Source organism: Artemia sp. Qi Xiang Cuo, chromosome 6, assembly GCF_049724085.1.
Source record: "Artemia sp. Qi Xiang Cuo chromosome 6, ASM4972408v1, whole genome shotgun sequence".
In the NCBI taxonomy this organism is placed as follows: Eukaryota; Metazoa; Arthropoda; class Branchiopoda; order Anostraca; family Artemiidae; genus Artemia; species Artemia sp. Qi Xiang Cuo.
Genome location: NC_142799.1, coordinates 28,426,340 through 28,448,078, shown reverse-complemented (window position 1 = coordinate 28,448,078; position 21,739 = coordinate 28,426,340). Strand labels below are relative to the sequence as shown.

Genomic DNA, 21,739 nt, shown 5'->3' with positions numbered 1-21,739 from the left:
GTCAAAAGTCATTGGAAGGCAACTAACACCCCTTCCATGCCCACCGTTTCCCCAAACACATCCAATCAAAATTTTGAGATAGCCATTTTGTTCAGCGTAATTGATTTCCTGATAGAAATTATGTTTTTGTGGAGGACACTCCCCCACAGCCCTCAGGGCAAGGGTTGTAAGTTATGCCCTGGGGGCATACAAGGTTTTTATAGAAAGTGTTGTCGTAGAAACTTCAAAAAAGGATCGTTCAATTGGAAATTCAAAGGGCTAGTGCCCATTTTAATAGTCGAAAGTGATTGGAGGGCAACTAACCCACCTCTCACGCCCACCTTTTCCCCAAATACGTCCGATCCAAATTTTGAGATAGCCATTTTGTTCACCGTTGTTGGAAGTTCTAAAAATTGGGTCTTTGAGGATGACAACCCCCCCCCCCCACAGCCCTCAGGGCAAGGTTTGTAAGTTATGCCCTGGGGCCATATAAGGCTTTTTACAGAAAGCATTGTCGTAGAAACTTCAAAAAGGACTCATAAGATTGGAAATTGAAATGACTAGTGCCCACTTAAATAGTCGAATGTGATTGGAAGGCAACTAACACCCTTCCACGCCCACCATTTATCCAAACACATCCAATCAAAATTTTAAGATAGCCATTTTGTCCAAAGTAATTGACAGTTCCAGAAATTATATCTACGAGGATGACCTTCCCCCACAGCCCTCAGGGTAAGGGTTGTAAGTTATGCCCTGGGGGCATATAAGGTTTTTATTGAAAGCTTTGTCGTAGAAACTTGAAAAAAGACTCCTTCGATTGGAAATTCAAAGGGCTAGAGCCCTTTTTAATGGTCGAAAGTGATTTGAGGGCAACTAACCCCCCTCTCACGCCGACCTTTTCCCCAAACACAACCAATCAAAATTTTTAGATAGCCATTTTGTTCAACGTAGTTAAACAAATTAGGTCTTTGAGGATGATAACCCCCTCAGAACCCTCGGAGCAAGGGTTGTATAAGGATTTATACATACTGATGTTGTAGAAACTCCAAAAAGTGCTCATTCGACTGGAAATTATAAGGGCTAGTGGCGTTTTTCATAGTCGAAAGTTATTGGAGTGGAACTAATCCTCCTTTCACGCCCACCATTGCCCCAAATACATCCAATCAAAATTTTGATATAGCCATTGTTTTCAACGTTGTTGAAAGTTCTGAAAATCAGGTCTTTGAGGATGACAGAAACCCCCCCCCACCCCCACCGCCAGCCCTCAGGGTAAGGGTTGTAAGTTATGCCCTGGGGGCATATAAGGTTTTAATTGAAAGCGATGTCGTGGAAACTTCAAAAGGGCTTATTCGATTGGAAATTGAAAGGGATAGTGCCTTTTTTAATAGTTTAAAGTGATTGGAAAACAAGTAACTCCCCTCTCACGCCCACCATTTCCCCAAACACATCTCATCAAAATTTTGAGATAGCCATTTTGTTCAAGGTCTTTGAGGGTGACAACCCCCCTCCCACAGCCCTCAGGGTAAAAGTTATAAGCTATGCCCTGGGGGCATATAAGGTTTTTTATAGTAAGTGTTAACGTAGAAACTTCAAAAATGGCTCATTTGATTGGGAATTGAAATGGCTAGTGCCCATTTTAATAGTCGAAAGTGATTGAAAGGCAACTAACACCCCTTCCACGCCCACCATTAATCCAAACACACCCAATCAAAATTTTTAGATAGCCATTTTGTTCAAAGTAGTTGAAAGGTCCAGAAATTATATATAAGAGGATGACACTACCCACAAAGCCTTCAGGGTAAGGATTGTGAGTTATGCCCTGGGGGCATATAAGGTTTTTATTGAAAGCTTTGTCGAAGAAACTTGAAAAAGGGCTCATTCGATTGGAAAATCAAAGGGCTAGTGCCCTTTTTAATAGTCTAAAGTGATTTGAGGACAACTAACCCCCCCCCCCCCTCACGTCCACCTTTTCGCCAAACACGTCAATCAAAATTTTTAGATAGCCATTTTGTTCAACGTAGTTAAACTTCCTAGAAATTAGGTTTTTGAGGATGATAAACCCCTCAGAACCCTCGAAGCAAGGGTTGTAAGTTATGCCCTGGGGCGTATAAGGTTTTTATAGATAGTGACGTTGTAGAAACTTCAAAAAGGGCTCATTCGATTGGAAATTAGAAGGGCTTGTGCACTTTTAAGAGTCAAAAGTGATTGGAGGGTAACTAACACCCCTCTCACATCCACCATTTCCCCAAACACATCCAATTAAAATTTTGAGATAGCCATTTTGTTCAACGTAGTTGAAAGGTCCGGAAATTATGTCTTTACTGATGACAACCCCCTCACAGCCCTCAGGTCAAGGGTTGTAAGTTATGCCCTGGGCCATATAAGGTTTTTATAGAAAGCGTTGTCCTAGAAACTTCACAAAGGCTCATTCGATTAGAAATTGAAAGGACTACTGCCCTATTTAATAGTTGGAAGTGATTTGAGGGCAAATAATACTCCTTTCACGCCCACCTTTTCTCCAAACACATCCAACGAAAATCTTGGTATAGCAGTTTTATTAAACGTAGTTGATAGTTCTGGAAATTAGGTTTTTGTGGATGACAACCCCCCATCCTTCTGGGAAAGAGCTGTAAGTTATTCCCGGGGGGCATATACGGTTTTTATTAAAAGGGTTGTCTAGAAACTTAAAAAAGGGCTTATTCGATTGGATATTAAAAGGGCTAGTGCCTTTTTTAATAGTTGAAAGTGATTGGAGAGCAACTAGCGCCCCTCTCACACCGACCATTTCCCCAAACACATCCAATCAAAATTTTGAGATAGCCATTTTGTTCAACGTAGTGGAAAGTTCTGGAAATTAGGTCTTTGAGGATGACACCCCCCCCCCCACACAGCCCTTAGGGCAAGGGTTGTATTTTACGTCCTGGGGGCATATAACGTGTTGATAGAAAGCGTTGTCGTAGGAACTCAAAAAGGACTTATTCGATTGGAAATTGAAAGGGCTAGGGCCCTTTTTAATAGTCGAAAGTGATTGGAAGGCTTGACATTTTTATATTAAAGATCTATGTGGGTACAATGTATTATTATTTTTTTCTCTTTTTTTGTTTAGACCAGGGCACTTCGTATCGAAGGAGTTGTCTTAAGAATTTCGAAAAGGGCTCATTCGATTAAAACTAGAAAGGGCTAATGCCCTTTCTAATAATCAAAAGTGATTGGAGGGCAACTAATCCCCCTCCCATGCCCACCCTCCTATTTGCCCATTATGTTTAAAAACTAAACGTTTCCTTAAGATAAAATCAAAATGCAATGTGTTAATGCTAATTCCCAATAAGGCATCTCAGCAGTATACCAAGAACGACTGAGGGTATTATGTTCAAACTTTTGAGGCTACTTCTGCTCTTAAAATGTAACCAAATCAAATTAGTGTAAGTGTAACCAAGCTATAAAAGAAAGTAAACAGATTTTTTTGCGAATGGTATTAATTTTTGCATTGCATGTCAGCTAGAGGAGGTATAAAACTATATTAACAACTACTATTTGTGTCCAGATTTTTAAAAGGGTGTATGTTGTTAAAAATTGCTGAAAATTTTTCTCCAGCATACAAATAGCAAACCAAACTATAAAGTCTTAAAAAAACGAAAAGATTTTAAGAATTATTTTCTTTTTCCCTGAAAAGACTATGTCAATATAAAACGAACAGAAATTAATTAAAAAAAACTTTTTCAACAAAATAAGTTTTTCAAAGAATAGTAAAGAACTCCATTAAACCAAAAATGAGCAAAAATAAAACCAAATAATCTACCAAGCGTGAAACTACCACAAATCAGGATCGATAAATAAATGAAACCCAAAACGAACAGAAATTACCATAAATAACCGAGTCAAGCTCAAAACGAGCAGAAATTAACATGAGTAGGGCTCAAAACGTCTATGCCTTTCCAAGGCCAGAACATAATTTGCACTTTACTGCAAAAATATAAATGAATGTGCACTGTCAGTTTAATATACATAAACTGATATTTAGTAATCAAAATGTTAATATTATTTGATTTATTAAAGTTATAAAAGTAAAAACAACATCGATGCAGATTTGTGGTAATTTCACGCTTGGTAGATTATTTGATTTATTTTTGCTTATTTTTGGTTTAATGGAGTTGTGCTAAAAAAAAAACTTTACCGTAGAGAGCGAGGTATTGACTAGGGGGCGAATACAATCATATACGTAATGATTTCTGTTGGTTTTAAGTTTTAATGTTGCTCCTTACTTTCATTTGAAAAAAACTCGTTTTTTAAAATTTAATTTCTGATCGTTTTTTAAATAATGCTGGGAAATACGGCGCCCCTTCATAGCAATGTCCTTTCTCCCATGAAAAGATCCTCCCACGTAACTCTTCACCCACCTACTACCAGAAAAAATCCCCCCTGAAAACGTCTGTATATTTCCCAATAACCAATGCTATTTTTCTGCAAATGGGCAAAGTTCATTAACTTGTAGCCCTTGCTCCAGGGACTGTGGGGGATTAAATCATCCTCACAGACATATTTATTAGATTTTTCGACCAAGCTGAACAAAATGGCTATCTCAAAATTTTGATTGGGTGACTCTGGAAAAAAATGAGCGTGGGAGGGGGCCTAGTTGCCGTCCAGTTTTTTTTGGTCATTTAAAAAGGGCACTAGAACTTTTAAATTCCGTTCGAACGAGCCCTCTCACAAAACTCTAGGACCACTGGGTCGATATAATAACCCCTGGAAAAAAAACAAACAAACAACAAATAAACACGCAGCCATGATTTTTCTTCTGGCAAAAAATACAAAATTCCACATTTTTGCATATAGGAGCTTGAAACCTCTACAGTAGTGTTCTGTGATATGCTGAATCTGATGGTGTCATTTTAATTAAGATTATATTACTTTTAGGGGTGTTTCTCCCTTTTTTCGAAAATAAGGCAATTTTTCAGGCTCGTAACTTTTCATGGGTAAAAATAAACTTGATGAAACTTATATATTTCAAATCAGCATAAAAATCTGAAAAATCTTATAATGTATCTATTGGTTTCAAAATTTCGTTTTTAAGAGTTTCGGTTACTATTGAGCCGGGTCGTTCCTTACTTATAGTTTGTTACCACGAACTGTTTGAAAACTGAACTTTAACTAACCTTCTGGGATTTGAAAAAAAAAAAACCCCTTATGGGTTTTGAAAAAAAAAACGACAGAGCTACGTTAAAAATATAAGAAATTATCTACTAGAGATTCAATAGAAAATCGATGAAAACCCAGAGAAAAAAATCTTGAGTATAAAAAAAAAAGATTAAAATAACACTAATACCATAAGCAGTACAATCGTTCAGAGTTCCTTTAAAAGCACAAAGGTCTTAACAGTAGAATTTAAAGCCGCTAGACGGAACTAATAGTTTTCTCCTTCTTCTTGCAGCAGGACCAGGCGTTTTTTCTACCTCACCCAGCACCTATAATTCAGATAATACTTGAGAATTTGTTTCATGGTAAGCTCCCCCGACTCACGGTGGAATGAGTTTGTTTTTAGCATAATCTTTGGGTAAGCAATGAAACCTAAACATCGTGGCAAGGCTTCAGCTTATTATATTTTGGATCTAATAAATTGTTATCTATTGTCTTAAAATTCAACCATTTTAAAGAGTTTAGAAAAACTATAGGCCAGGATTTTCCGCTAGCTTTTTTCCTCTTTTATTGTCATATAATAGTTAAAACTTACCGACTAGGAGGTAGGCCATATGAAATACAAAAGAAAACACAACAGAAAGTGTTGTCCCTCCAGCAACATGCAAAGAGATATACGTGACTAGAACAGCTACTAATGAATGCACTATATCAAAACCTAGAAAGAAAATCATTTTAGCACTGACCTTATATCATTTAATATTCAACTTTTGTATATAAATTGGACAAAAACAAATAGAGAAAAATGATCATTCATTTGTCTTTAACCAAGAATCGCTGGGACACTGAAAATAAAATCACCCCAATTGTTTCGAGTTTTTTTTTATTTGACTAATGTTAAACGCACATTTGTTCAGTATATGCATACCTCCAAAAATCAGGGATAGAAAATACCGGCCTAACAGATTTCCCCTTAAAAATGCACCTTCTTCCCTCTCCTCAATGAGAAATACCCTGACAACCCCCTATCCTTTTCTACTTAAAATTAAGACCTCACTGTCCCTTTGGATTACTAGTTTCCATTTCACTCATCAAAAATTGACACTCTTCTTCCCCTTCCCCTTGTAACAACTGAAATTAAGATTTAGATATAATTGATTTAATATCATAAAAAAACAAAACAGGTCATAAAGGAAAGTCACTCTTTTACAAAAGATAGGGCAGTTAACACCAAAGTTCATCTAATCTCTTAGAAAGTGGCAAAGAGAAGTGGAAATAGGTTGAACAACTTTTTTTTTTCTGTTGTAAGACAAGAACACGGTGTACTTCTGCCAAAACAGAGAGGCCGTTAGAAAACTTTCATGAGGATAATAAGGAAATTGGCCCTACCTTTCTTAATGCTTATAAATAATTCAAAAAGGTCAGCCCTATGTAGAAGGAGAGTTACTGATACGTCAACCGTAATATAATATTTTGCTCCAAAATGGTATAAATAAAAAAAAAAATTTAAAGGTAAAAGTTTGAATAACAAATTGATTACGATGAAAAAAGTATTATGTTTTAAGAATGGCTAGGTAGGAATTGGCCAAAAATTTATTTGGAACCACTGCATAGAGGAAGAAAAAGACCTTTGAGAAAGATTAAAATCAATTTCAGTTTTGCTTATATGTAAAACGTCTAAAAGGTAAATATTTTTAGATTCCAAATTGTGGACCAGAGACATGGACAAATGCACAAGGGAGTCCGGTTGAAACCCCTGTCCACCCTCATGCAAGCAATTTTATGAGTTTTGATCATTGTGCTCAAAGAAAGGAGTATGTAGTCCTAGACACTCGACGTTTTATCGCCGGAAATTTAGTGAATCACATATCGCATTGGAAAGAAGTCTCACAAGTGATAGGTATCACACATTAAGAAGAAATTTTATGTTTGATCACTAGTGGAGTTGACTTAGAAACTTACATTGTTCCGTATATGGCTGTCTATAGAGGAACTTCCTTTGATTCATTTGTACCAGTTCCAGCAGAATTTCCTAATTCAAAATCAGTGGACCTGTTTCACGATTTTGTTAAAAACACTGTTATAACACGGATTCGTAATGGATCAGTGCTGCCATGGGGAAAGGTAGGATATTGTGACCCTCCAAAACTGGTAATGGGACTTACTATAGAACCAGAGAAACCTAGGCTATGTCACGATGAAAAATTTTTGAATTTATGGAAAAAAGATCTCCCATTTTCGTTAGACACATTGTTGGATATACAACCATATTTAAATGTGGATGGTGAAGGTTTTTCGGTAGATGAACATAGTGTTTATGATCACATTTTCGTCACGCCAACTAGCAGAACGTGCCTTGGATTTAAATACCCTGGAGTACATATAGAAGACAAAGAAGACTGGTCTTTGGTTTGGACTCTGTTGACTTTTGGCTCTAGATTATCTCCATATGTTTATGCGCGAATTTCAGAAATACCAGCCATTATTTACAGGAAAGCGGGGGGATGGGGATGGAAGCATTATGATGACGGGTTTCAATACATTCCCCCTGGCCCCGATTCTCACTCTGTGGCAGAACGACACGTTATATTCGTAATATCGCTGGTGGGAAAATTAGGATTGTTTATATCAAATAAAATGAATTTACATTCATCCTCAAAAGTGAAACATCTGGGCATGTTTATTGTCTTTAAAAGCGGCTCCTTTATAATACCAGAGGATAAGGTGGAGAAATTTGAAACTTTGAGGATTGAGCTCCTTGGAAAACCTTACGTAAAGTTTAAAAACTCGCAGAGGTGTATTGGAAAGTTAGTAAGATTCAACACTGCTTTCCCTCGTGTACGTCTTTTCATAGAATCTTTGTCCTCGTGTTTGGGAGGCTGGGAAAGAAAAAAGACTCCAGGAGGGAAAATACCGGAAAATGTGATTGAAGAGATAAGATTTTGGGGAGGTTTAAAAGCTTCACCAAGGGTTTTCCCTTGGAGGAGTACAGCCCATAAAGAGCTGGTGATTTTTACGGATGCGAGCAACTACAAATGGTCCTGCTGCTTTAGGTCACCCGAGAATAAAGTTCTGGAGTTTTCTGATTACTTTGCACCTTCTGATTTAACTTCACCTATACATGTAAAAGAGGCAAAAGCCGTCTTAAATGCCATCCAAGCTGTTTCAGAACTGGTCAGAGATTCCCGGGTGATAGCTAAGGTGGATAACAAAGCGGTTGTTGATAGCAAGACCTTTTCAGGGGGCGTTGCTGGGGATCTTCACAAGATATTGAAGGAACTGTTCCTATCAGTTGTAAAATTGAATATTTGTTTGAATATGATTTATGTACCCTCGAGTTTGAATCTTGCAGATGCGCCTTCAAGATCGATTGAGAAACAACACTGTATGCTTAGTGGCTGGGCATGGTCAAAATTGCAAAAAGCCTTTGGTGAAGGGAGGGGGCACACATTTGATTTAATAGCACTGCAATCAAATGTTCAACATGATCTTCAAGGGGTTCCATTGCCTTTCTATTCGCCATATCCGCAACCTGGCGCAGTTGGAATTGACTTCTTTACCCACAAATTGTCTCCATTGGAAAATTATTATGTTTTCCCCCCTTTTTGTATGATCCCACATGTTCTACATCAGTAGTTAAAAATGCTAGTGAAAGTCACAATTGTGCTCCCTTTTAAAAAAAGAAGCACCATGGTGGCCCATGATAAAAACATATGCCAGAGATTTCTTGCCCTTAGGGACAAAGGGAGATAAGAAGGTTTCGCGTTTTCCTTCGAAGAAGGGATATGTCAATGATAATAAAGGTCTGAAAAGTGATCTAGTAGCTGTAAGAGTCAAATTTCAAAATATTAAGTAAATGCAAGTCTATTATGTATTTGTATCTGATGAAAAATGATGATTTTGATAAATAAAAATTGTTCAAAATCTAAAATGCTTCGATTTTGATTGCAGATTCATACCCAACATAACCTTATAAGATGGGAAACCAGGCGAAAAGAATTGGTTAATCTGCTCTAGACCTCATCTTATGGGAAACGGAAATCGAGATTGCAGGAGGATCTAGAGCACTTTTTGAAGGGTCTTGATAAAAAGCTTTCAAACTGTTTACCTAGAAATATTGTTTTCTTTTTGATATCGAGAGAAGAAAAGGGAAGAACAATTTTACATCGTTTTGAGTGCCCGAATTTAGTGACCCATCAATCAGATTGTGGATGTAAAAGAACCCTGGCAGCAGGGACAGTCGATTCCCTTATTGGACAAATCACTGCAATTTTCAATGCTGTAAGCCGCACCAAAACCTGGTCAGAGGAATCAGGCTCAGGGAATCCAGCCAAATCTTACGAAGTGAGGACTCTCTTAGCAGCTATCAGGGCACAACAGACTCAACATGCAGTTACTCCAAAACAAGCGATACCTTTTCAAATTTGGAAACTGGCAAGGCTGGCAATACATTTGTAGTCTAACTCCGTGTTGCTCAAAACAAAGGGTGATTATTCAGGTGCCTTAGAATGTTTATGAAATATAGCCTTCTTTATTATACAGTTCTTTGGAGGATATAGAGCCTCAGATTTAGCTCTAACTAAAAGTAAAGAGATTCTTTTCTTCCAGGATAAAGAGGGTCTGTTGTTTAACCATACGTTTGGGAAAACCCTTAGGCCGGGAAATTCTAATACCTTTGCTATTTTCCGGACGCATGATGAAAAATGTTGCCCGGTTCAAGCTTTGCAAGACTACCTTAGTTTTGCAAAAGAATGCGGCTTATCGTTCTCATACGGGTTCCTGTTTAGGACAATCAGAGGCGATGCCTTCATAAATAATCCCATCGATTATGCGACCATTTATAGGTTCCTGAAGATTACGTTAACGGATATTGGGTTATCAGATGGAGAGACACCATACAGTCTTAGAGCTGGCGGAGCAATAACGCTCTCCGCAGGAGGAGCTGGAATTGAAGAAGTAATGGCGACAGTTGGATGGAGAACAAAAGGTACCGCAAACTACTATTTAGCATGAAAAAAAGTAATGTTGAACGAGAACAGAGACACTTTTAAGAATTTGGAGAAATCAGCTAGGTTTTACCCAACTTTTTCCTTGATTTGGCCCTCAAATTGATAAGATTTGGGGTGATATTTGTTTATATATGTTAACTAATGACTATGATAGTATGGTGGTTTTGGGTGATTTGATTATAGAAGCATGATGGGGATGGTGCTCTTCTTGCCCAATCTTAGCAAGTTGTGAAAGCTGGGAGCTGAGTAGGATGGTGAAAGATAGATTGCTATCCTACCTGGCGACAGCTGAAACAAGACCTATTTGATAGAGGATGGAGGAAGCAGGGGTGTAAGGAGGCTATCCATAAACATATTATGGAAGTGAAAAAAAAAAAAAATGAACAGCAAAAGGAATGGAAGTTATGGACAAAGAGAATCAAGAATTGATATGGATAACAGCTCTCAGTAGTCACGACCAGCATTCTTTTGGGGTACCTTACGGTGCTCTTCTTGCCCAATCTTAGCAAGTTGTGAAAGCTGGGAGCTGAATAGGATGGTGAAAGATAGATTACTAACACCCATTCCACGCCCACAGTTTCACGAAAACACGTCCAATAAAAATTTTGAGATAGCCATTTTGTTCAGCATAGTTGATTTCCTGATAGAAATTATGTTTTTGAGGAGGACACTAAACCCCAGCCTTCAGGGCAAGGGTTGTAGTTATGCCCAGGGGGCATATAAGGTTTTTATGAAAGACGTTGTTGTAGAAACTTCAAAAAAGGCTCATTCGATTGGAAATTCAAAGGGCTAGTGCCCTTTTTAATAGTCGAAAGTGATTGGAGGGCAACCAGCCCCCCCTCCAACCACGCCCATATTTCCCCCAAATACATCCAATCAAAATTTTGAGATAGCCATTTTGTTCAGCGTAGTTGATTTCCAGATAAAAATTATGTTTTTGAGGAGGACACTCCCCCACAGCTTTCAGGGCAAGGGTTGTAAGTTATGCCCTGGGGGCATATAAGGTTTTTATAGAAGGCGTGGTTGCAGAAACTTCAAAAAAGGCTCATTCGATTGGAAATTACAAGGGCCAGTGCCCTTTTTAATAGTCGAAAGTGATTGGAGGGCAACTAACCCCCCCTCTCACACCCACCTTTCACCCAAACACATCCAATCAAAATTTTGAGATAGCCATTTTATTCAGCGTAGTTTTATGTTCTGTAAATTAGGTCTTTGAGGATGACAATCGTCTCAAAGCCCTCTGGGCGAGGGTTGGAAGTTTTGCATTAGGGGAACGTAAAGTTTTTATAGAACGCGTTGTCGTAAAAACTTCAAACAGGGCTCATTCGATTACAAATTTAAATGGCCGGTACCCTTTTTTATGGTCTAAAGTAATTGGAATGCAACTAACACCCCTTCCACATCCTCCGTTTCTCAAAACACATCCAATAGCAATTTTGAGATAGCCATTTTATTCAGCGTAGTTTTATGTTCTGTAAATTAGGTCTTTGAGGATGACAACCCCCTCAAAGCCCTCAGGACAAGGGTTGTAAGTTATGCCCTGGGGGCATATAAAGTTTTTATAGAACGCGTTGTCGTAAAAACTTCAAAAAGGAAATTAGAAATTGAAATTAGAAATTGATTCATTCGATTAGAAATTGAAATGGCTAGTGCCCTTTTTAATAGTCGAAAGTAATTGGAAGGCAACTAACCCCCTCCACGCCCACCATTTCTCCAAACACATCCAGTCAAAATTTTGAGATAGCAATTTCGTTCCACGCAGTTAAAGGTTCGGAAAATTATACCTTTGAGCAGGACACTCCCCCCACAGTCTTCAGAGCAAGGATTATAAGTTATGCCCTGGGGGCATATAAGTTTTTATTGAAATCTTTGTTGTAAAAACTTGAAAAAGGGCTCATTTGATTGGAAATTCAAATGTCTAGTGACCTTTTCGAAAGTAATTTGAGGGCAACTAGCCCCCCTCTCTCGCCCACCTTTTCCCCAAACACATCCAATCAAAATTTTTAGATATCCATTTTGCTCAGTGTTGTGGATTTCCAGATAGAAATTATGTTTTTGAGGAAGACACTCCCCCACAGCCCTCAGGTCAAGGGTTGTAAGTTATGCCCTGGGGGCATATAAGGTTTTTATAGAACACGCCATAGTAGAAACTTCAAAAAGGGCTCATTCGATTGGAAATTGATATGGCTAGTGCCCTTGTTAATAGTCAAAAGTGATTGGAAGGCAACTAACACCCCTTTCACGCCCACCATTCCCCCAAACATATCCAATCAAAATTTTCAGATAGCCATTTTATTCCACGCAGTTTAAAGTTCAGGAAATTATACCTTTGAGCAGGACACTCCCCCCACAGTCTTCAGGGCAAGGGCTATAAGTTATGCCCTGGGGGCATATAAAGTTTTTTATTGAAATCTTGGTCGTAGGAACTTGAAAAAGGTGCTCATTCGATTGGAAATTCAAAGGGCTAGTGCCCTTTTTAATAGTCGAAAGCGATTTGAGGGCAACAAACCCCCCTCTCACGCCTACCTTCCCCCCAAACACATCCAATCAAAATTTTTAGATATCCATTTTATTCAACGTAGTTGAAAGTCTTGGAAATTAGGTCTTCAAGGATGACAACTCATCCCCCCACAACCCTCAGGGCAAGGGTTGTAAGCTAAGCCCTGGGAGCATGTAAGGTTTTTATAAAAAGCGATGTTGTAAAAATATCAAAAAGGGCTCATTCAATTGGAAATTGAAGGGGCTAGTGCCGTTTTAATAGTCGAAAGTGATTGGAGGGCAACTAAACACCCTCTCAGACCAACCTTTTCTCCAAAAATACCCAATCAAATTTTTTAGGTAGCCATTTTATTCAGAGTAGTAAAAACTTCTGAAAAGTAGGTCATAGATGATGACAATCCTATAACATCCCTCAGTGCAAGGGTTGTTAGTTATGCCCTGGGGGAATATAAGGTTTATATAGAAAGTTGTTGCAGAAATTACAAAAGGGGCTCATTTGATTGGAAACTGAAATTGCCCTTTTTAATAGTCGAAAGTGAGTGGAGAGTAATTAACCCCCCTCTCGCGCCCAATATTTCCCCAAACATATTCAATCAAAGTTTAGAGATAGCTATTTTGTTCAACATAGTTGAAAGTTCTGGAAATTATATATTTAAGGATGACAAACCCCCCAGAGTCCACATGGCAAATGTTGTAAGCTATGCCCTGGAGGCATATAGGGTCTTTAATGATAGAGTTGTCGTACAAACTTCAAAAGGGGCTCATTCAATTGGAAATTGAAAGGGCTAGTGCCATTTTTAATAGTCGAAAGTGATTGGAGGGTAACTAACCCCACTCTCATGCCCACCATTCCCCCAAACACATCCAATCAAAATTTTTAGATAGCAATTTTGTTCAACGTAGTAGAAAGTTCTGGAAATTAGGTCTTTGAGGATGCCAACCCCCCCCCCCAGCGCTCAGGGCGAGGGTTGTAAGTTATCCTCAGGGGGGATATAAGGTTTTTTTATTATTATAGAAAATGTTGTTGTAGAAATTTCAAAAAAGGCTCATTCAATAGGAAATTGAAAGGGCTAGTGCATTTTTAATAGTTGAAAGTGATTGGAGGAAGACTAACGCCCCTTTCACGCCCACCATTTTCCACAAAACATCCAATCAAAATTTTGAGATAGCCATTTTGTTTAACGTAGTTGAAAGTTCCGGAAATTAGGTCTTAGAGGATGACAACCACCCTCACAGCCCTTGGGGTAAGGGTTGATATTTATGCCCTGGGGGTATACCAGTTATTTATAAATAGTGTTGTCTCAAAAACTCAAATGGGGTCCACTTAGTCGGATGTCAAGAAATTTAGTGCCCTTCTTAATAGGCAAAAGCAACTGAAACATTTAAATTTACTATAGTAAGGATTGATGCTAACATCATGAATTTTTTTTGTTGTTGTTGTTGTTGTCTAGACCAGGGCACTTTGTATCAATGTAGTTGTCGTAGGAACTTCGAAAAGGGCTCATTCAATTGAAAATAGAAAGGGCTGATGCCCTTTTTAATAGTCAAAAGTGATTTGAGGGAAACTAATCCCCCGCCCACCCCCACCTACTCATTTGACATTATTTTTAAAAACTAAACGTTAGCATAATATTAATTAAAAATGCACTGTATTAATGCTAATTCCCAATAAGGCATCTCAGCAGTATCCCAAGAACGACTGAGGGTATTGTGTTAAAACTTTCGGGGCTGCTTTTGCTCTTAAATTTTAACCAAATCAAAATAGCGTAAGTGTATCCAAGCTATCAAAGAAAGTAAACACATTTTTTTTGCGAATGGTATCAAGTTTTCCATTTCAGGTCAACTAGAGGAGGTATGAAACTAAATTAAACTCTACTATTTGTGTCCAGATTTTTAAGAGGGTGTCTGTTGTTAAAAATTGCTGAAAATTTTTCTCCAGTATACAAATAGCAGGCCAAACTATAAAGTCTAAATAAACAAAAGATTTAGAGTATTATTTTCTATTTCTCTGAAAAGACTATGTGAATATAAAACGAACAGAAATAAATTAAAAAAAACTTTTTTCACAAAATAGGTTTTTCAAAGAAAAGTAAAAAATTCTATCTCGTTTTTCATTCGTGGCCAAGTCAAAACTTGGAAACCCATTAAAATATCCCTCCAGGAGCTATATATGAGCATAACAATAGGGACAAGGGTGCTAAACTATGTAGATAACCGTATTTCAAAACACGGGCTTCTTTGACATCAATTAATTAAAAAAAAATTTCCACAAAATAAGTTTTTCCAAGAATAGTTAAGAACTCCATTAAACAAAAAATGAGCAAAAATAAAATCAAATAATGTACCAAGCGTGAAACTACAACAAATCAGCATCGATAAATAAATGAAACCCAAATCGAACAGAAATTACAATAAATAACCGAGTCAAACTCAAAACGAGCAGAAATTAACATAAGTTGGGCTCAAAACCCCTATGCCTTCCCAAGGCCAGAACATAATTTGCACTTTACTGAAAAAAAAATACAAATGAATGTGCATTGGCAGTTTAATATACATATACTGATATTTAGTAATCAAAATGTTAATTTTATTTGATTTATTAAAGTTATAAAAGTAAAAAAAAATTATATTTTTTTCAGTAAAGTGCAAATTATGCTCTGGTCTTGGGAAGGCATAGGGTTTTGAGCCCAACTTATGTTAATTTCTGCTCGTTTCGGGTTTCATTTATTTATCGATGCTGAATTGTGGTAGTTTCAAGCTTGGTAGATTATTTGATTTTATTTTTGCTCATTTTTTGTTGAATGGAGTTCTTTACTTTTCTTTGAAAAAATTATTTTGTAGAAAAAGTTTTTTAATTAATTGATATCAAAGAAGCCCGTGTTTTGAAATACGGTTATCTACATAGTTTAGCACCCTTGTCCCTATGGTTATACTCATATATAGTCTTCATTTAGCCTTGAATGTGATAACACCTTTTTTGGATTTTATCAACTTGAAACTCGGTAGGATCCTAAATTAATTCAGTGACCGGAGTAATTGTGCAACCATTCTGTCATAACATTTCATACGGATTAAAAATGTTGTAATCTACTGACCTAGTTTCTGGACATTTATATACACTTTAAAAAAATAGATTTGTGCTGATTTCAATTTTGCGTAACCTTAATTGACAAGCAGAAGAGGGGCAGTAAACCCGTGGCAAGTGCCGTTGTACCTGCCGGGAGAGTCTCCCTTAAATTGCGGGGATAAGGTAACGGGGGCTGACGCTTCCCTTGTCTTTTGGGGTGATATTTTTTTTGCTCAAGCCAATTATGTCTCCAAAAGTGTGCCCTAACTGTGAACGTTCTTTGGGGAAAGGCACGCTGTTGCAATGCACTAAGTGTTCCAATTTGTTTCATCCCTCTTGTTCAGGGATCACCGTTTCCGATAGAAAGAATACTCCTAACTGGACCTGTTCTATTTGCAAAGCCGCTACCGAATTTTCTAGTGACCCAATAGAGAGTGAGCACCCAAATTCTTCAATAAATATGATGATGCCACTGAATGCCGTAACCCCTGCGTCTCAAGACCCTCTCTTGGCTGTTAGCCAGGAAGCACCTGTGATTAACGATTCGACTGATAATCATTGCCCAAATGAACAGGTAAAGCGGAATAATTTTGCCTGCGATGATTCTTCTGATTCATTATGTGATTTTTCAAAAACCTTCGTAATTGGAGATGGGATTTCTCATGTAATTGTGAACTCTGCCCTGTTTTTTATTTGCGATGCATTTGCGAATGGTATTCCAGAAACGGAGCTTATTGAAACTGTGGCGAACTTTTACAGCCTTGATGCTTTGGTGAATGCGAAAAATCTGCTTTGGAAATTTTCTGGAATTCCTATAAAGAGAGTAATGAGACGTGGCAACGCTGCGGAACTTGCTACAGCAAAAGATATTATGAAGATGGTCACGGATCTTGACCAGAAAGGTTTCAAATGGCCTGTATTAGTGCCTCGCTCATTCAGAGACTGCCCTTTATTAAAATCTGATTCCAATGTACGTTTGGATCGACTTGTTAGTGATTATGGCAGAAAGCTGGAGAAATCCATTACTTCTCTTGAAAGAATTGAACAAGACTTACAGTCCTCGCTGTCGAAGTGTTCAGCCAACTTGGGCTCCCCCTCCCCTCCCCTTTAAATTCACCTGATTGGCCTCCTCTCCCCATCAGCTCTGATTCAGTAGAGACTATTACTATCGCTAATCCGCCAACCTCGTTACGTGACGCTGTTTCCAGGAAAAATGAATTGGACAAATTCGGCTCGGGCTGTATCAAGCAAATAAAAAAGACCAATGATTTGATTTTTATCACTGTGGCGGCTGAATCTGGGAAAAAGTTTTCTTGTGATCTAAAGGATTCCTTCCCTGATTGTCTTATCAATACTAGAAAGCCTAAGTTTTTCGGAGTAATCCGTGGTGTGGATATCGAGTTCGACATTGAAGCTCTAGCAGCCACTTTGCCTGGGATTCTGGAGTTCAGGCGCCTTGGAATGTCGAGAACAGTAAAGGTGTCGTTTGAGTCCGAAGCATTTTTAAAATATTATATCATCCATGGGATTAAGTTCGGTTACGAGCTCTACAGAGTTGAGAAAGACAAGGTGCCTCCAAAACGATGTTTCGCATGTCAAAGTCCCTCTCACACCGAAAAAAACTGTGATTCTACTACTCTGAAGTGTGCTCGTTGCAGTGGAAATCATAGATCAACGAAGAATACTCCATGTACTAACCCCATTTGTTGTGCAAATTGCAACTCAACTAACCACCCGTCTTACAGTTTCAGTTGCCCTGCTATGACAAAGCTTTTTAAATGAATATTGGTTCTATGATTACGTCCTTTAATTCGAATGGAGTCATTGGCAAATTTGTAGTGCTGAATGAATTTGTTTCTGAAAATAATTCAATACTATGTTTGCAAGAGCATCATTTGTTGGACCATTCTTTGAATATGTTAAGTTCCCTTTCAAGTCTACATGATATATTTACCGTTCCTGCGAGGCCTACCGGAGGCCGCCCTGCGGGTGGCATTGCTACATTTGTTCCTAAAGAATTTAGTGCTATTTTATCTTGTGCTGATGAGTCTTTTCTTGCCTGCAAACTTTTTGATTGTGTTTTGGTCAATTGCTATTTGCCTACTGACTATCATGTTGATTCGTCTTTTGAAGCCTTTACGTCAGCTTGCCATAGACTTAGTAGCTTTATTGCCCTATTAGATTCGAGTTTACATATTTTTATTTTTGGTGATTTTAACTGTGATCTTGAGAGTGTAAATGAACGTAGCACAATTTTATTTTCATCTTTACCAAATTTTAATATCTGCCGTAAGACACATGATTTTACTTATTCTCATTGGAGTGGGAGTACGAGTAATATTGACCATGTACTTTTTAATTTTTCCCCTTCTATTATAGTAAAAGTTATCCCGGATTTCCCGATAAGTGATCATTTACCTATTCAGTTTTTGACAACGTTTTCTGTAATTCATGATTCTGTTTCTGCTTCTAATTTTATTCCAATTCGCCCTAAATATTTTGAGAGAATTATCTGGGATGAAAAACTGATTCCGGCTTACCAAGATATAGTTGATTCTTTAGCTCGAAAAGTAGTTGTACCTGATATTCTGAAGTGTCATAAAGATAACATAGAGCTTGAGCTTAACTGCATATATCTTCAGTTATTACATTGCTTAAATTATGGTGCTAAAGAAACTTTTGGAGTTAAAAAGTGTAAACCCAATGTTGAAAAAAATTTTTGGTCGTCAAATCCGTTTCTTGTACATGCTAATCATGAATATAAATTAGCTTTTAGACATTGGAAAAATAGTGGAAAACCGCGTGATCTTCATCCGGCTTTTCTATGCATGAAAAAAAAGAAGGCAATTTTCCAGTAGGAGCTTCGTCGTCATAATAATATTTTGCTTATGGATGCTTCGTCTGAAGTTGATATTAATAAAAATAAACTTTGGAAAGCTCTACGTTCAACAAAGAGAGTTAATGAACCTTCTAAAAAGAATGGCCCTTCTCTTGTTGAGTGGGAAACTCATTTTGTAAACCTTTCGAAATCTTGTGATGATCCTGAACAACTTTCGCATGTTGATATAATTTTAAACAGTTCTTTTAATTCGCATGATTTTTCTATTTCGTTTGATTCTTTGTTGGGTGCATGCCGTAATTTAAAGCCACAATCCTCTAAAGACCATGATGGGATTTTTTCAAATCATGTGAAATTTGCTCCAACTTCAGTAGTAAGTTATATAAAGGTTTCACGAATACATGAATATACGGTGTATTTTCACGGATACAAGCGATGTATCCGTGAAAGTATAGGCACTTGAAAGTTTACATACATATCTATGTCTTAGGCGTAAGTTTGAATGTATACTTTCAATGAATTGGAGTGTTACCATGATAATTTGATTAAAAACTTGTATACAGGTCTTTACAATAGATTAACTACGAATTTTAAAATTTAAATGTCTTTTTTTTTTTTAGTTAAAAAAAACAGGTTATATTATTTTTTATAATAAAATTATTTTCTTTATATATTAAGGTTTAAAATTATATAAATAATCAGATTCGAATCTTTTATTTAAAATAAAACAAATGACATTTTTTGTAATTACATAGAAAAATGGATAATTCAAAGCAATTTCTGTTGAGTAAAAATTTTCGCATTATTAAAAAGAAATTGTCATTAAGTTAAGGAAGAAATTCTTTCCTTACATTAGAACTAAGGTTACTTATATACTTAGAAGTCTATTGTTTTTAGGAGCTGAAACCTCTAAATAATTCTCCTATAGGTTGAAGCTTACGGCGGCTTTTTTTTTTTATGTGTGGTTTTTTAAAAAAATCCATGGCATTATTGATTTTTTGGTTGATTTTTTTAAATATAAGTTAAAATTTTTTGGGTTTTTTTTGAAAAAAAAAAGTGATTTTAACTATTGAAAAAAAAAAAGTTTTTAAATAAATTAAATTAAAAAAAAAAAATTAAATATTTTAAACAAAAAAAAATGCATTTTTTTTTTCAATTATTTTTAAAAATTCAATACCCCCCCTTCTGAAAATTGTTCACTATATAGAGACTGTTTCCTAATGCAATCTAAAATAAATTCCGTTATCAAATTATATACTATAACTAAAAAATAACAGACCATGACGGTGAATCTTTTTATGACAGGGACCTCTGACCCCCGTGTTAGCTCCATATCAACTGGAGGGAACTTGAAAAGGGAGTGGACTGCCCTATATACTTCCTCAGCTAAAAAGACTGTATAGTTTGAACTTAACCCCCCTACCTTATTAAACATGATTTAAGATATAGCAGCAAAATCGTACTTTTTATTTATATACATATTTTTTTTTTCTACCCCTATTGTCAAAAAATCATACATGATATTATAATGGGAATAGATTTTTAAAAAATTAAAATTTGTTTTTAAGCTATTTAATTTTATTTCATTAAAAAAATTAGCGATGTATATAAATTATTTATTTTAATTAATTTATATAAAAAAAAAAAACAAAAACAAAATTAAATAAAAAAAAATATTCTTTATAATTAAAAATTAAATTTAGACAAAAAAACTAACTATTTGAAAAAAACGAAATTTAAAAAAAATGATAAAAAAAATTTAAAGACCACTATTATAATGTTATTTTCGTGCCTAATGCATTTGAATACATCCGCTATAATTATCAGATCTATCAATCCGATATGAATTCTAAGTAGGGTCGTATGCAAATTGGACTTTAAATAGCAAGATCTATATCTTCAATAAGCAATTTACACATGGGAAAGAGGTTTTTTTGATAATTTCCACATATGTATTCACGGTAATGTTAAGAAACTGTATTTGTGTGAAGCCGTTTTTGATCGTTTCATTGAGACACTTAGGTGATGACGAAACAGACTTTTTGGTTGGTCTATGTTCACAGTGGTGTGAAGTCCAAGAACCCATCACCCTACCACGAAAGGTTATCGATCCTCCTACATCGAAGGACGCTCCCGGGTCCCAAGGATCCTCCCCGGGAGAGGGGGAGGGGAGGGAGGGTTCTAAAAAAAGGACCATCCAACATTTTAATTGCACTTTAATTGTTGATATGAATGGAGAAAAAAAGTTCTTCTTTCTCTTACAAGTATTTAGTCAGCCCAGTTCAACTTCAAACAACTCCATTGACAAAAGACACATGAAAATACTGATTATTGAGAAGGTAGCATCATCAACCACCGACAGATGGTGTATATACTTTTAAAAAAAATAAAAATTTCAATATTATAAGCTAGCTTCTGCAGGGGCGTATGTTAGTAGTGGTGACAAATGATATCTAATTAGCAATTGCCCCCTATTATTTAAAAAAAAACATTTTTGTGGTATTTATATTCTTTTAAAAAATACAAATTTCAATATTCGCAACTATCGTCATCAGGAGCTTATTATATGATTGTGGGATAGTGCCCCCCCTAAAATAGATAAAATTACTTTGATTTAAAATTTAAATTTTAACATTAAAAATTTTAAATTTTTTTAGAGGTCGTAATACTTAGCGTTTTATATGATTGTGTCACATTTAGTTATAAGTTGCCATTTAACCCTAATTAAAAAAAAAAAAAAAAAATAACTTTTTTGGTCCTAAATTCTTTAAAAAAATAACATTTACGAAATTAGAAGACAGCTCACGCAGGAGCTTTTTTTCTTATTTATTGACCGTTTTTGATAATGTGATTTTGGCCCCTAGTTTTGAAAAAATACCTTGTTTTGTCATTTTTAATTTTTATATATACAAAGTTCAATATTTGAAGCTATCTCCAGCTGGAGCTTAGGATAGTAGCGGGGGTAAAACAATCGAATGTTAATAATTGTTTTAATTTTTGTTTAAAAAAAAAAATTTTTGTTAAAAAAAAAATAATTTTTTATAAGAAAAGGAATAAATTTTACTGACTAAAAAAAAAAAAAAAAAAATATATTTTTTTAAATTTTAATTTTACATTTTTAATTAAAAAAGAAAATTTAACTTTTTTTTTCTTATTCTTTTAATTGTTTAGGTGATGGTGATGGTGATGGTAGTGGTACAATGGCTATGAGAA

The 21,739-nt window shown here is 36.2% G+C and overlaps 1 protein-coding gene across 1 annotated transcript in view; it reads right to left on the bottom strand.

The window, feature by feature from the left end:
- nes (lysophosphatidylcholine acyltransferase 3 protein nessy) overlaps window positions 1–21,739 on the bottom strand; it is an 80,016-nt gene that overhangs the window by 31,088 nt on the left and 27,189 nt on the right. The window contains exon 3 of the mRNA XM_089090122.1: window positions 5,708–5,830. Coding sequence (XP_088946248.1) covers window positions 5,708–5,830 — 123 coding nt within the window. The remainder of the gene's footprint in view (window positions 1–5,707; window positions 5,831–21,739) is intronic.